Source organism: Eptatretus burgeri, chromosome 11, assembly GCF_056783735.1.
Source record: "Eptatretus burgeri isolate ZD-2024b chromosome 11, Ebu_testis_v1, whole genome shotgun sequence".
In the NCBI taxonomy this organism is placed as follows: Eukaryota; Metazoa; Chordata; class Myxini; order Myxiniformes; family Myxinidae; genus Eptatretus; species Eptatretus burgeri.
The window spans coordinates 17,398,039-17,411,564 of NC_140971.1; the positions used below are offsets into that span (position 1 = coordinate 17,398,039).

General features: G+C 46.2%; 1 protein-coding gene across 2 annotated transcripts; it reads left to right on the top strand.

Annotated features, from left to right (window-relative positions):
• The first annotated feature begins 1,245 nt into the window (after positions 1 to 1,245).
• Positions 1,246 to 8,891, top strand: SIAH1 (siah E3 ubiquitin protein ligase 1). Of its 2 annotated transcripts, none has more exons than XM_085845379.1 (2): positions 1,246 to 1,416; positions 5,741 to 8,891. In XM_085845379.1, exon 2 carries the CDS (start codon positions 5,743 to 5,745, stop codon positions 6,589 to 6,591), a length of 849 nt encoding a protein of 282 aa, XP_085701505.1. In that variant the 5' UTR covers positions 1,246 to 1,416; positions 5,741 to 5,742; the 3' UTR covers positions 6,592 to 8,891. The 2 variants fall into 2 exon arrangements, with proteins under 2 accessions (XP_085701505.1, XP_085701506.1); XM_085845380.1 differs by lacking the exon at positions 1,246 to 1,416 and adding an exon at positions 1,453 to 2,041.
• The last annotated feature ends 4,635 nt before the right edge of the window (positions 8,892 to 13,526 follow it).

A 13,526-nucleotide genomic window follows, 5' to 3' on the forward strand; every position in this document is an offset into this window, starting at 1 on the left:
GCGTGCTCTCAATGTTTCCAAAACTTACCCATAACGTATTCGACGTGTGCCAGTGTTTTAGACAATTTTTTCAAAAATCAGCATAAGATGGCTAAAACATCAAGATGTGACTGGGCCTTAAGATAAGTGGTTTGACTGTTTCACCCTTACTTGGAGGAGGGAGAGAAAATTCCTTGGCACATTTTTTAGCTCTTGCCCGGGGCTCTTGTCACACCAACCAGAGATGGATATTAACCAAAGATAGATTGTATATAGGAGGGGTTTTGGAATATAGAATTTCAGTGTGGTTGGTAGCTCTCCTCTGTTCGGTTTGAGCTGCCTAACCACCTCCGCATGCATGCGTGTGCTTATCTTCAATAAACTGGGTATTCGAGAACTTCCTCTCTGACTCTTCACCTGCGGCTGGAGAAAGGGTCTTCACAGGTTCTTCGGTATTTGAATAGCAAAATTAATGATCTTAAACTTGTCGTTGTCCGATTTTTCATTTTCCTCCCAAGGTCAAGGTCACAAGGTGAAAAACTTAGAAAATTGCGAATTTTGACATAAAAATCAGATGACCGCCCAAACTTTGAGAGCTAGGATGACAATATTTTTTATGCATAATCTTGAGGTCATTCCTCACCTCAAGTCTTGAAACCATTTTGCTCTATCTCGAATACCTTGCCCGTGGCGCCCCCTTCAAGTTTGTTTTTACGCTGATTTCATCAAAGTATGGATAATCCGAGGAGTGCGAAATGCCATATAGCCTATATGACGTTATATTGTTCCTGGAATGTTCCGGAGGAAGTTTTGCACCAAAGGTCATAATCCTTGACCTTTGACCTTTAAAGGTCACAAAGGTCAAATTTTCAAAGTTGTGGGAATCGAACCGGGTTTTCGACCTTCTTCGATGAACTAACTTCATAAGCTGGAGCACGTATCCTGTTTCCTTATTTTAATGTCCACAACATTATTTTGTGACCTTTAAAGGTCATTCAAAGGTCAAATTTTGAAAGTTGTTGAACGAAACCGGGTTTTCGACATTTTGCAGCTAATAACCCGTCACTCGTACCACATCATGTTGGTCATTTTTATAACTCGGTCAAAAATCATATCACATTGTCTCATCCTTGACTTCTGAAACAATCTACATCGTCAAATACCGCTCGTGAACCATCGGCGTCTTCAGACTTGTTGGTGTTTATTTTTTTCATCACGTATTGAACGACCGAACGTAACGTCGTCGTTGCAATCGTTCCGAAACGTGTCACGCGTTGTACGTACTGACGTAATGACGTCTTTTCGACCGTTTCGTTTGGCGTCACTTTCCGTGCGGGTTATCTGCTGTTCGGTGCATCTGAGACGATTTGCGCGCTTTTCTGCGTCGAGTGCCGCTGGTGGCACATCCTTCTGTGACTTTTGTGGATCGTAATTCAGGTAATCTGTCGCGCAGACATTCCGCGAAGCGTCCGCGATTGACATGAGGCCGAGTCGGGCCTAGCGAGGCGGACGGTGTTTCCTAGTGGCCTGTGCCGGGCCCCGTTGCGCAGCAGCGATCTGTCCGACGAACTCGTTATCAATCGGCATTTTGGAGACTGGCATCTTGATACCGAGACGGCGTGATGGCGATGTCTCCGGATCGGGTCCCGACCCGCCTTGCGTGGAAACCCGTGTCCCTTGGCTTTTGTCCTTTTGTTTGACATCGGATTGGGAAACGTTCACAGTAAAAAGAATGAACGTCGTCAGGAACCGGCGAACCGTTGAGTGGGTTGACGAGTAGTGAAGGGTTGTGGTGTTACAGTGTGATGGTTGTTGTACAGTGACCCTGAAGTGAAGCTTCTCGGGAGAGGAGGCCAAAGGTCACATCCATCCGCGGTAATCCTTGTGTTGTGTTGTTGTGGCGTCTGGACCTCTCGGGTTACCGACTGGGTTTAACCTCCTTTGTCTGTCTCGTCCCCTTGACGTGAGCTTGTTCACAATGGCCATGTGGAGCCGTGACGTGAGCAGCAGAAATGGCGTTCGTTTGACTTTGTGACTCCTGTGAAGGGAGTTTTGAGATTGGGTGGGTGGGGGATCGTAGTCGTCATTGTGGTGAGGGGGGTCTTAGTAGTAATGTGAGTCGTTCTAGTAGTCGTATTAGTTCTGGGTTGGGGGTGGGTGGGTGAGTCGTATTAGTGCTGGGGGGGGGGGGGGTGGGTGAGTCGTAGTAGTTCTGGGTTGGGGGGGGGTGGGTGAGTCGTAGCAGTTCTGGGTTGGGGGTGGGTGGGTGAGTCGTATTAGTTCTGGGTTGGGGGTGGGTGGGTGAGTCGTAGTAGTTCTGGGTTGGGGGTGGGTGGGTGAGTCGTAGCAGTTCTGGGTTGGGGGTGGGTGGGTGAGTCGTAGCAGTTCTGGGTTGGGGGTGGGTGGGTGAGTCGTAGCAGTTCTGGGTTGGGGGTGGGTGGGTGAGTCGTAGCAGTTCTGGGTTGGGGGTGGGTGGGTGAGTCGTAGCAGTTCTGGGTTGGGGGTGGGTGGGTGAGTCGTCGTAGTTGTGGTAGAGAGTGGGTGAGTCGTAGTTGTGGTAGAGAGTGGGTGAGTCGTAGCAGTTCTGGGTTGGGGGTGGGTGGGTGAGTCGTAGCAGTTCTGGGTTGGGGGTGGGTGGGTGAGTCGTCGTAGTTGTGGTAGAGAGTGGGTGAGTCGTAGTTGTGGTAGAGAGTGGGTGAGTCGTAGTCGTCGTACTGGTGGGGGATGGGTGAGTAGTAGGATAGTCGTTCTTTTGGAAGGTGGATGTTGTAGTAAAACTGGTGGGGGGAGGGGTTGGTGGTAGTCGGAGTGAGGGTGGTAATAGTGGTGGGGGAGAGGCGTTGTTTCTGGCCTTTTTTTTGCCTTCGCCACCGAAGGTGGATGGAGATTTTGTTTTCACCCTGTCTGTCTCTGTTTGTGAACAAAATATCTCAAAAGGTTGTGGATGGATTCGGCAAAAATTTGGTGGAGAGCTTGGATATGTGAGACCACCCTATCGGTTCTGAACTAATCAGCCCGGCGGAGGTATGCACTCTACCGAGTGCCCTTGTATTTCCTTGAAAACCTGTTCAACAGGACGATCTCAAGCCACATTGTGGTGCAGGCAGAATTTATTTGGGCACGTGAAGGAGGCTATTTGGACAGAAAACGGATCTTCCCAGCAATGGAGAGTAGTGCGACACCTTGCTCGTTCCAGCTCAGTGATCTGTCTCCTCGAACAGTTCACAACGTTGACATTTCTGGGGTCTCCTGGGATTTCTTCATCCCAAGTTATTTAGAAGAGTTTGTGTGGTCTGCGCTTTGAATTGCACGTTCATGTCTTCCGGATTTGGGAAGTGTGTTCGATCATTAAGCAGCTGTTGGATGGTCAGAAATGGATTTGCCGGTGTCATGTGCCACTAATGACTCGCAATTCAGTCGCTTCTGTTTCCATCGAGCCTTGATTGCCTCGGCATTGTATTGCAGGGCAAAGGGTCCATTTTATTGAAGGTCATGAATGGTTACAGTAGGAGTCATAGAAGGGGTGACAGAAATAGTTGAAGTCGTGAGTAGTAGTGTCGAGGGCTGAAGTACGATGACTACAACTACCAGGGATGCCTTTTTCGTGGTGGTTGTACCCCCCAATGCAAGTCGGGGGGGGGGGTGGGGCAAATTTTGCCCAGATTCATCAGGGCAGCACGGCCACGGTCAGTGCGCCGATTGGTCCCCAAGGTCCGACCGGTCTCTGTCTGTCTCTTTCACAAAGGCGGGGGTACGATATGTTGGATGTGGGGGATCTCTGGGTCGCTCCTGACGGATCAATCAGCTGTCTCTGTGTTGATCAAAACATGGATGGATTCTGCCAAAACTTTGTGGACATGTTCGGTGTGTGCCAAGGACAAAATGATTCGATTTTGGTGAAGATCTGGATTCAATAATTTTTTTCAAGTGATTCTTCACAATTGAGAAATTCGGGCTCAAAACTATTTTTAGCACAATATTTCAAGAAGTCGTGGACGAGTTATGACAAAACTTGTTGGGTAAGTGATAAGAACAAGCCAAGCCGATTCGATTTTGGTCCATGTCTGGATGCAGATCCGGCCTATCATTGGGATACAAAATGTAAACTATTCAGCCTGAGGGAGGTATGCGCTCTACCGAGTGCAGTTCTAGTTACCTCTGTCACCGAAGGTGAAGGAGGTTATATTTTCACCCCTTTCTGTCTGTACAGGATATTTCAAAAAGTTGCAGATGGATCCGGATGAAATTTTGTGGACAGGTTAGGTGTGTGACAAGGACGAACGGATTAGATTTTGGTGAAGATGCGGATCCGGATCCGACTAGTAGAATTTTTTATTTCATTCACCTTTGAGAGATTGGGCTAAAAATGATGTAGAGCACGACATCTCAAAAAGTTGGGGACGGATTCGGATGAAACTTGGTCGACACGTTGGATGTGTGACAAGGACAGATTGATTTGATTTTGGTGAAGATCTAGATACGAGAATTATTTATTTTTTAAAGTGATTCTTCACCATTGAGAGATTGGGCCCAAAACGATATAGTACTGGATAGCACGATATTTCAAAAATGTATTGGACCCAGTATGTTCCCGTGGAGCAGGCATTATGTGGCGGAGGTATGCGCTCTACCGAGTGCCCTTCTCGTTGTAGCATGGAATCGTCTCTCGGGGAAGATGGTAGCAACAGAGACAGTCAATAGGTTTAAACTGCGATTGGATAGGTACATGGACATTGGCAGGATTAGGAGGTAATTTCGGTAGGGGTGTGTGTGTGCGCGCGCGCGTGTCCGTGTCCGTGTCCAAAAGGTTAATGTCCTGGAGGTGTTTGTTCACCTCCCACAATCTCCCCCAAAATAATGCTTGGGTGATGTCACTGTGCCTGCCCCACTTTTTGACCCCCTCACCCTCTCTGCCCACTGTTCTCCCCTCTCCCCCCCCTTTACTATTGAGTTGATAAACTGATAGATTTCATAAATGTGGTGTTTACGAGAGTGCAGTTATGATGGGCTAAATTGCTTCCTCTTTGTATATCCTTCTAAACCACCCCCATCCTCCCTTCCTGGTGCCACTCCTTTGGCTAGGCAGTTGGGAATCTGAGATCGGGAGGTTGTGATCTGTCCTCTGAAATATTGTCATCATGAGCATTTTCGGATTAAGACAATTATTTATATTGAAAATCGAAAATGTATTCTCTGTGCAGTCATTCTTCATTTCCATGAGAGATGATCCAAGACACAGCTTGCTTGCATCATCCGAAAAAGCTATTCTGAGATCATTGTGAAATAAAAAGGTTCCCTTTAAAATGCCTCAGCAGGTAAACATTACGTTTGGCTTTGTAGCAATTCAAGTTGATTATAGTTAACCTCCATCCACATTGGGTGGCAGAGGTTTTTCACCCCTGTTTGTTTGTCTATCTGGCTGTGAAGAGGATATCTCAAAAAGTTGAGGACGGATTCAGACAAAATTTTTATAACTGATATTAGTCTTTCTAAGGTATGGAATACTTTGAGTTTGAATGTAGTTTGAGAGCATTTTTTGTTTGCAAATATAATTTAGCATTTCACCTCTTCCCTTCCTCTCCATCCATTCTTCCTTTTAACCCTGACAATTCCCATAAATCTGTTCTTTGGCATGTGCATGGAAATGGCAGAGGAGGAAAATGTTGAGTACAAACCCGGAAGATTGTTGTGCTAGTCCTGCAGTTTTGGGGTTTTTTTTGTTTTTTGTTTGCTATGTCTGACCTTGTCCACGTGTGTGCAGAAATGAGTCGGCAAACAGGTGCTGCGCTGCCTAACGGCGCGTCTAAGCCACCTCCAGCACAGCGTGTCCCTGCACTCACTGGCACGTCTGCATCCAACAACGACCTGGCCAGCCTTTTTGAGTGCCCCGTGTGCTTCGATTACGTGCTGCCGCCTATCCTACAGTGCCAAGCCGGTCACCTGGTGTGCAGTACGTGCCGGCCAAAGCTCTCTTGCTGCCCCACTTGCCGGGGCCCATTAGGCAGCATCCGCAACCTGGCGATGGAAAAAGTGGCGGCATCTGTGCTGTTTCCATGCAAGTATGCTTCATCGGGCTGTGAAGTAACGCTTCCGCACACCGATAAGCCGGACCATGAAGAGCTGTGCGAGTTCCGCCCATACTCATGCCCCTGTCCTGGTGCCTCTTGCAAGTGGCAGGGTTCGCTGGAGGCTGTGATGCCGCACCTGCTACACCAGCACAAGTCTATTACAACACTACAGGGTGAGGATATAGTCTTCCTTGCGACAGACATCAACCTTCCTGGTGCTGTGGACTGGGTCATGATGCAGTCTTGCTTTGGCTTTCATTTCATGCTTGTCCTCGAGAAGCAAGAGAAATACGATGGGCATCAGCAGTTTTTCGCCATCGTGCAACTCATTGGCACACGCAAGCAGGCCGAGGGATTTGCCTACCGGCTCGAGCTCAACGGTCATCGCCGCCGTCTCACATGGGAGGCCACACCACGCTCTATTCACGAAGGCATCGCCACGGCAATACTCAACAGCGACTGCCTCGTCTTCGACACAAGTATTGCGCAGCTGTTTGCCGAGAACGGAAACCTCGGCATCAATGTGACCATCTCCATGTGTTGAACAGCAGAGGACGGTCAGGCATCAGAGTTAGGATGCTTCGTGGTCAAAGTGATGGTGCAGCGAGCGCGTGAGGTACCGCTTTGCTACATATACGACCCAATAGCTGGCATCCTAATTCGCACCGGCCTTTGCGTGACCATTCTACAGAACTTTGGGCACTGCAGGGAATCTTCAGAACCTCGTCATTGGATCAAACTTTGCACATAACAGTGTTTTCAGCTCTCCTTGAGGTTTGGGGTTTAATCTGTCACTACACCCCTCCCCTGCCCCCATTCTCTTGAGTTGTTTTGTTATTTTGCCGACATTCTGAGAATCTCTCCAGAAAGCTGAAAGTGATTCAAATTAACTGTGAAAGTGAAAGCAAGGCCATCTCTGCACCCACTCGGCTCGCGTAAGCTGTTGCCTCAACGAGCAGATTGAGGCTTCTGTTCCATTTATTTTTTTTTTTCCGAATTAGAGTGAATTTTGTGACGCGGTTGAAAATTTAGTCAATTTTCTTTTTTAATTTGTGCATCAACACCCCGAAGGTGTGCTCCAGATTTAACATGTCTTAATAAAGCTTAAATTCAAACCGACCCTCTGCCCAAAGAACGTCTCAAATTGCCATTAAGATCACCTCCTTCCCTCCGCACCAATCTGCATGACCGGCCCTGGCACGCACAGCCACTCACCACCCCACGCCCCACTCAATGCCATAACTGCTACTGTGCTTTAGGTCGCGATGCCTGAGCATGAACGTGGATTTTATTTAAATGGTGGCGTGAACGTCACCTTGCTTCGGCCACAACATTTAGACGATGTATATTGTAATACAAACCTTGAATACATAGAACTTGTTTAAACTGTAGATTGCATGTACAGTAAGTATCTCGATTGTATTCACGGATACTCTGTGTAGATCACAGTACAGTTTGAATAATTAATGGACTTTTGCATATAGTGCTTTTTATTTTTATACTGAAAATATACCGTAGCGTTTAGTTGTGTTCAGGCATATTTAAGGATTTTTTTTTTGTATCTGTATTGTAAACGTGTACAAGACTGGTAATATGATTTGTCAGGAAAAAGTTTATTTTTTATTTTATTGTTTTTTTTTTTTTTTTTTTCTCTCTGGGAGGGTGGGAGCAGCTTGTTTTATTTTACTCACCCCTCTCCACTTGTATCTCTTCTGTTGATTATCTTTGAGAGATGAAAGGTTACTTTGTTGGCACACAGGAGGTGGGTTGTATGTGGGTAAGAGTACTTCAACAGAAAACTGCCACATCTTGTCTGACGTAGACGTGAATGTGGGATTGGTTTGTTGTTTTTGGAGGTGAGGGGTGTAACGGGAAGGTGAGGAGGTGGACATTTGGAATTTTAGCCAAAAGAGGTATGCTGAACTGGATTTCTGGAGCCTCTTGCTGGGCTAAACTTCCCCTGACAATTCTCTTGTTGTTTTTTGTGTCTTTTTTTTCTTTCTGTGTTTTTTTTTTTTATATACAAACACACACACTACTTGAAGTGGGGAATATTTTCATTTTGAAGTCAGCAGATATGTAGCACATGGCACACTTGCTCGCGATATCTGCCAGTCAGTTCCTTGACTGCTTTTATTTGTCCATTTAGTTTTTCGATGAGGCCTTTGTACATGCCAACACCAGTGTCAGAAAATTTATATTCGAATCGTTTCACGTTTTTGTATTTTTTAATTTGACAGTCTTGGCGTTTTGATTCTGGAGAAAGTTGCCAAAAGTATATTCTGTGGATTGGAGTGAAATCCACAGCTGCACACACAAGCGGAAGCATCAAATTGTACGGTATTTGAACCGCCGCAGTATTGAAATGGAATGGTATTTGAACCGTCGAAGTGTCGAGGAGAGCCCAAAGTCCTTGGGCTTGACTCGGAATGGAGCTGCTTTAGGAATCCGAGTATTTTGGCAGTCTCTTGACCGGATGATGTAGAGTGATGCATTGCATTTCAGACGAGTGGCAATAAATCCACGCATTTTGAGTTCTACTACGTGTCGATACGACCTTACGGAGTGTGTTTCGTGAAATCGAATAATTACATCATCATACTGGTGGTGAGGTTGAAGCTTTCAGCGATAATCATTTGATCAGTCAAGCATTTGGCCTGTTGAGCATGGTTTTATTTTAAAATATCGACATTGATTTGAAGTTGTGCTTGGCACAACTTGCTCCGGGAGCTTGATGGAGTATTGTTCACTAACATTGACATCCACCAGGCATGTACCTAAGTTCAAATGGATCTTCTTTGTCCACTGTGCTTGACCATTTTGATTAAAGTTTATTGCACCATGTTGGATTTGCACTCATTGCTTGGGGAAAGTGTGAAGTCTGGTGTTGTCTTAAGATCCGAGGGTCTTAATTACAAGCCCGTGTCTGGCCGTTAAAGGAACACCAGATAGGGTTGAGTCAGCCTGTCATCCTTCCAAGGTTGGCAAAATGAGTACCAGTATATTTGTAACAGGGACACTGCATTCGTGGCACAGCCACGGCCCCAGCCAATTATGCTACTCGCAGCCTTGTGCTGCACATGAAGGAGGAGGATGAGAAGTGCGGTTGGATGGGCAGCAGCAAATTTAAATGTGGGAGTTGGTGGAATTAAATATTTTCTACTGTAGTGTCCTTCGACTTGCAGATTTACTTGGACGTTTATTATATACATCACAAACACTGCACAACCGTCGAGGAGGAGGACGGACAGGCAAACAAACGGGGCCAATTACAATACTCCCCTTGTTTTTTTTCAAAAAGCGTGGGGGCTAATAAAGTTTTCATCTGATGCAGTGTTTCAATGTGTGACGATAACTTATTCGATTGATAGTCTCACAGGTGGAACACGTTTAACTACAAGATTGCATTGCTTTAGTACCTGCAGTTTGTTGGAATATGGGATGATGCTAAAATGTGTTCTATTGTTAGACCCCAATTTATCTCGGGTATGTGTACCTGAATGGTGTGATGAATATCGAAACAATGTAAAAAAAAAAAATTCTCATAAAAATGAACGGAATGAGACTGGATGCATTCCTAACATCGCCACTTTGCTTTTTACCGATATTACCCCCTGTTTGCGGGGGGGGGGGGGTTAATGACAGTTACACTTTCACGAATTACGTCGGCATTATAGATGGTACGCATCGGAGATGGAGGAAAACTTAATAACCTGGCAACATCAACCGCACGTTCACCAGCAGCCATTCAACGAATAACAATTTCACTTTTCAGGTAACACTTTTACAATGCATCTTAGCCTCAGACACATCCTTATCACGCTTGGGAGGCAGGATGCTTGAAGGATCACAATGATATTTGACAATATCGGGGAAACGGTCTGCATGCCATGAGAGCCACAAAGGACAACAGAGGGTTTTTTTGGTTAAGCTATTGGGTACAATATTGGATGAGTTGTCTCCGACACAGGATACCAGCAAGCTGGCACTCATTTTGCTGACCTCAGAAGGATGACGGGCAGTCAACGCCACCTGGTATTAATTCAACAGCCGAGGTGGGGTTTGAACTCAGGATCATATTTTTATAAAATACGTTATAAATGAGCATTAAAATAATTTCTTGTTTGCTAAGATGTGCAGTGCAGCATGTTAAAATCGGTTATTAATAACAGTTTGAGTCTGGTTCGATGGAGGTGCGGTGTCATGGACCTGTCTACAAGGTAAAGTGTTTTTCGCTTGAACTATTAATTATTATATAAAGTAATGTTTGATTAAAGTTCTTCATATGTAGTAATACTTTAAATAAAAGTAATGATTCAATAAGTTTGAATGAGGGTATTGCATTGCTGTGTTGACTTACTGGACACAACTTTGAGGTTGTGGGCCCATTGATGTTGAGTAATCTACTGATGTGGACCTGCGACCTGTGACTTTTTTGTGCATTTCCATTTTGATGTTTTTCTTTTGGTGATTGATCAAATGTTTGATATTTATACAAGATATCTTCACAGGGTTGCTCGCCCAATGACGGGATTTGGGCACAGCCTTCGGGACCCCCATTCTTTGATGATAGTCGGAAAAGCATGGGGTAATGTTCGTGGGTCGGATTGCGGTGGTGTGTGACGGGGTGGTGTTGAGGTGTCATCCATCAGACGGCAGTCTCCTCGGGTTAACATGAGGCGGTCCCTTTGGGTGGGTGCCTATCCTTTAGAGACGATGATCACCTGTTTCTATCTGAGCTCCAGCATTTGAACATCAGTATTGCAGCACTGAGGTTCGGAGACCGGATAGTGGTGAGATCGTGGCGGGTGGTTCCACCTACTACTAGTCTGGTCGCTCTGATGGTTACCATATCCAAGCAGTTGCTGTGGTTGTGTCCAATAAGCTGACCCCCATAATAATTGAGGTAACAATGGTCAACGGGCATATGAGACTGAGGATTTGCCACTCCTTGGGTGTCATTTCCCTGGTCTTTGTATCTGATCTGACTGAGGCGAGTGATCTCACGGCAAAGGAGGCATTCTATGCCGTGCTTGAGTCTGTGGTTGATCAGTGGCCCAGGTGAGATACTCTTCTCATCGTGGGGAATTTTAATGCATTGATTGGCACTGATAGGGATGCTTATGAGGAATTTGTTGGTCCCCATGGGTCTAGAACTGTGAACCAAAACAGTAATAAGTTCCTTGATTTTGCTAGAAGTCGTGGACTTCGGGTGGCTGGTTCATGGTTTCAGCGCCCACAGCCTCATCGCAGGACTTGGTATTCCAACGTGCTGGTGGTGTGGCAAAGGAGATTGACCATGTACTTGTTGATGTTCACTGGAGGATGATCCAGAACTGCAGAATCGACCGGAGTGCTCAGTTCCTCAATACTGACCACAGGCTTGTGGTCGCAACTCTGAAGTTGCAGCTTAAATGTGGGACAATGATACCATCCCAGACTCGGCTGGATGTTGGCAAGCTCAAGGATGAGAGGGTAGCTGAGGAGTTTGCGAACAAGCTGAGTGGAGATTTGAGGGGTCTGGGTGTTTTGGGGGCATCCTGAAGAGTTATGGAGTGCCTTCAAGACTACCATCTTTGATGTGGCCGGTGGATGTTGTTGAACCCACCGCCAGGTGAAGAAGAACTTTGTGTTCCAAGGGACACTGGCCACCATTGACCAGTCGCAGGGCCAGGCTTAATGGCGGAGCTGAGCTGTTCAAGGAGTTGAGACGTAAAACTGTACGTGCGTTGAGAGCAGAGAAGGAGGCCCATCTATGAAGGGGTATTGCATCACATGTGGTGAAGCGATGCTCGTCCTGCTTAGAGGATTTTTTTTTTTGGTGTGTACATTGTCGAGGCTCATACAAGAGTAAGCGGGGGGGGGGGAGGAGAATGAAAAAACAATGTGGAACAGAAACATGAGATCTGTGGAAGGGACAGAGATGGGGCGGGGTACACGGTAAACAAGATGGACACGACAGGGATTTCACGAAGGGAAGCAGGGAATTGAAGGAGGTGGGTTTGGGGCAGATTAGCGGTGGAAAAAAAGATCGTGGTATTGGATTGGGGAAGAATCTTTGAGCGTCTGTACCAGGCGAACGTAGCAGTTGTTGAGTTGGATGTTGGGGGTGCAACTATCCCTATTGCTGACCCTCAAATCAACTGAACCACTTTTGTTTCTGGAATCAGACTGCGATTTACTATTTGAAAAGAGATAAAACTCCAGGGATCTGTGGCATCCATGCTGAACTTCTCAAGGCTGGTGGAAATGCTGTACTCATGTCATTGCTTGCAGTTCTGTGCTCTGTTTGGAACACAGACATCATCCAAATTAATTGGAAATGGGGCCTTGTTGTCCCTATCTGGAAAGGGAAAGGTGATCGCCAGGAAGGCAACAGCCACCTGAGAGGTGATGCTGCTCTCGGAGCCAAGTAAGGTCTTTGCTCGGATAATTCTTGATAGGGTTCTCCACCAACTGCTTGAGCACCAGTGCCCAGAGCAGTCAGGCTTTCAAGAGCCAGAAGAGGTCAACAATTGACCATATCCTTGCTCTTCAGGTCCTCACCGAATGCAGATGAGAGTTTCAGCAGGAGCTGCTCACAGCCGATGTTTGTCTCCACAAAGCGTTTTATTCAAGGAATCGGGATTCCCTGTGGAGGATTCTTGGTCTTTGTGGGGTGCCACCAAAACTGATCAATCTGATGTCTGATCTGTACTCTGGTACTGAGAGTGCTGTAAGGTGTTGTGATTCCATTTCCGACTTATTTCCGGTTTTAGCTGGAGTACGTTGTTACTGTACTGGCCCCCACACTTTTCAGCACTTGCATGGACTGTATTCTGTGGAGGATGTCAGAGAGATCAAGATGCAGTGCATTGTTTTGGAATGTCAAGATTTTTGACCTTGATTCAGCAAAGATGACTGCATCATCTGCGTATGATGGATATCCTTGTGGGGGCCCTCAAGGCACTGAATGAGGAGTTTAAGCCACTGGGATTATGGTTTCCTGGGTCAAATCTTGGATTCAGGCATTCAGTGACAATTGCAGAAGATAATGGGAATAGAGCCTGTGATGGATGTTGTGAAGAGAAACAGGTTGAGATGGTTGGTTCATGTGTTGAGGAGGGATGAAAGTGACTGGGTATGAAGAGTGATGGAAATGAATGTATAAGGAAGTATAGGACAGGGAAGACTGAGTAAGACATTGCTAAAGGTGGTGGAAGAAGAAATGCGGGTAAGGGGTTAACAAGGAGAGATGCAGAAAATAGGGCAAAGTGGAGAAGATTGTCATGGGGCCTGCAAGGCTTACCCCCACTTTAGCAGGGAAAATGGCCTTAAAAATGCCTGTTGTTGCTATCTTGTCTGTACCTGTTTGTGAGGATGTTCAAGTCATGGAGAGATTCACTTACCTTCGCAGTGATATTCATGTCTCTACATGTTTTATCCAGAGGTCAATAGACGTCTGGGTCGGGCTTGGGAATCCATGGATTCGCTGGATCA

Excerpts from the sequence above, each read along its gene's own strand:
- SIAH1 (XM_085845379.1), top strand. The coding sequence starts at position 5,743 with ATGAGTCGGCAAACAGGTGCTGCGCTGCCTAACGGCGCGTCTAAGCCA.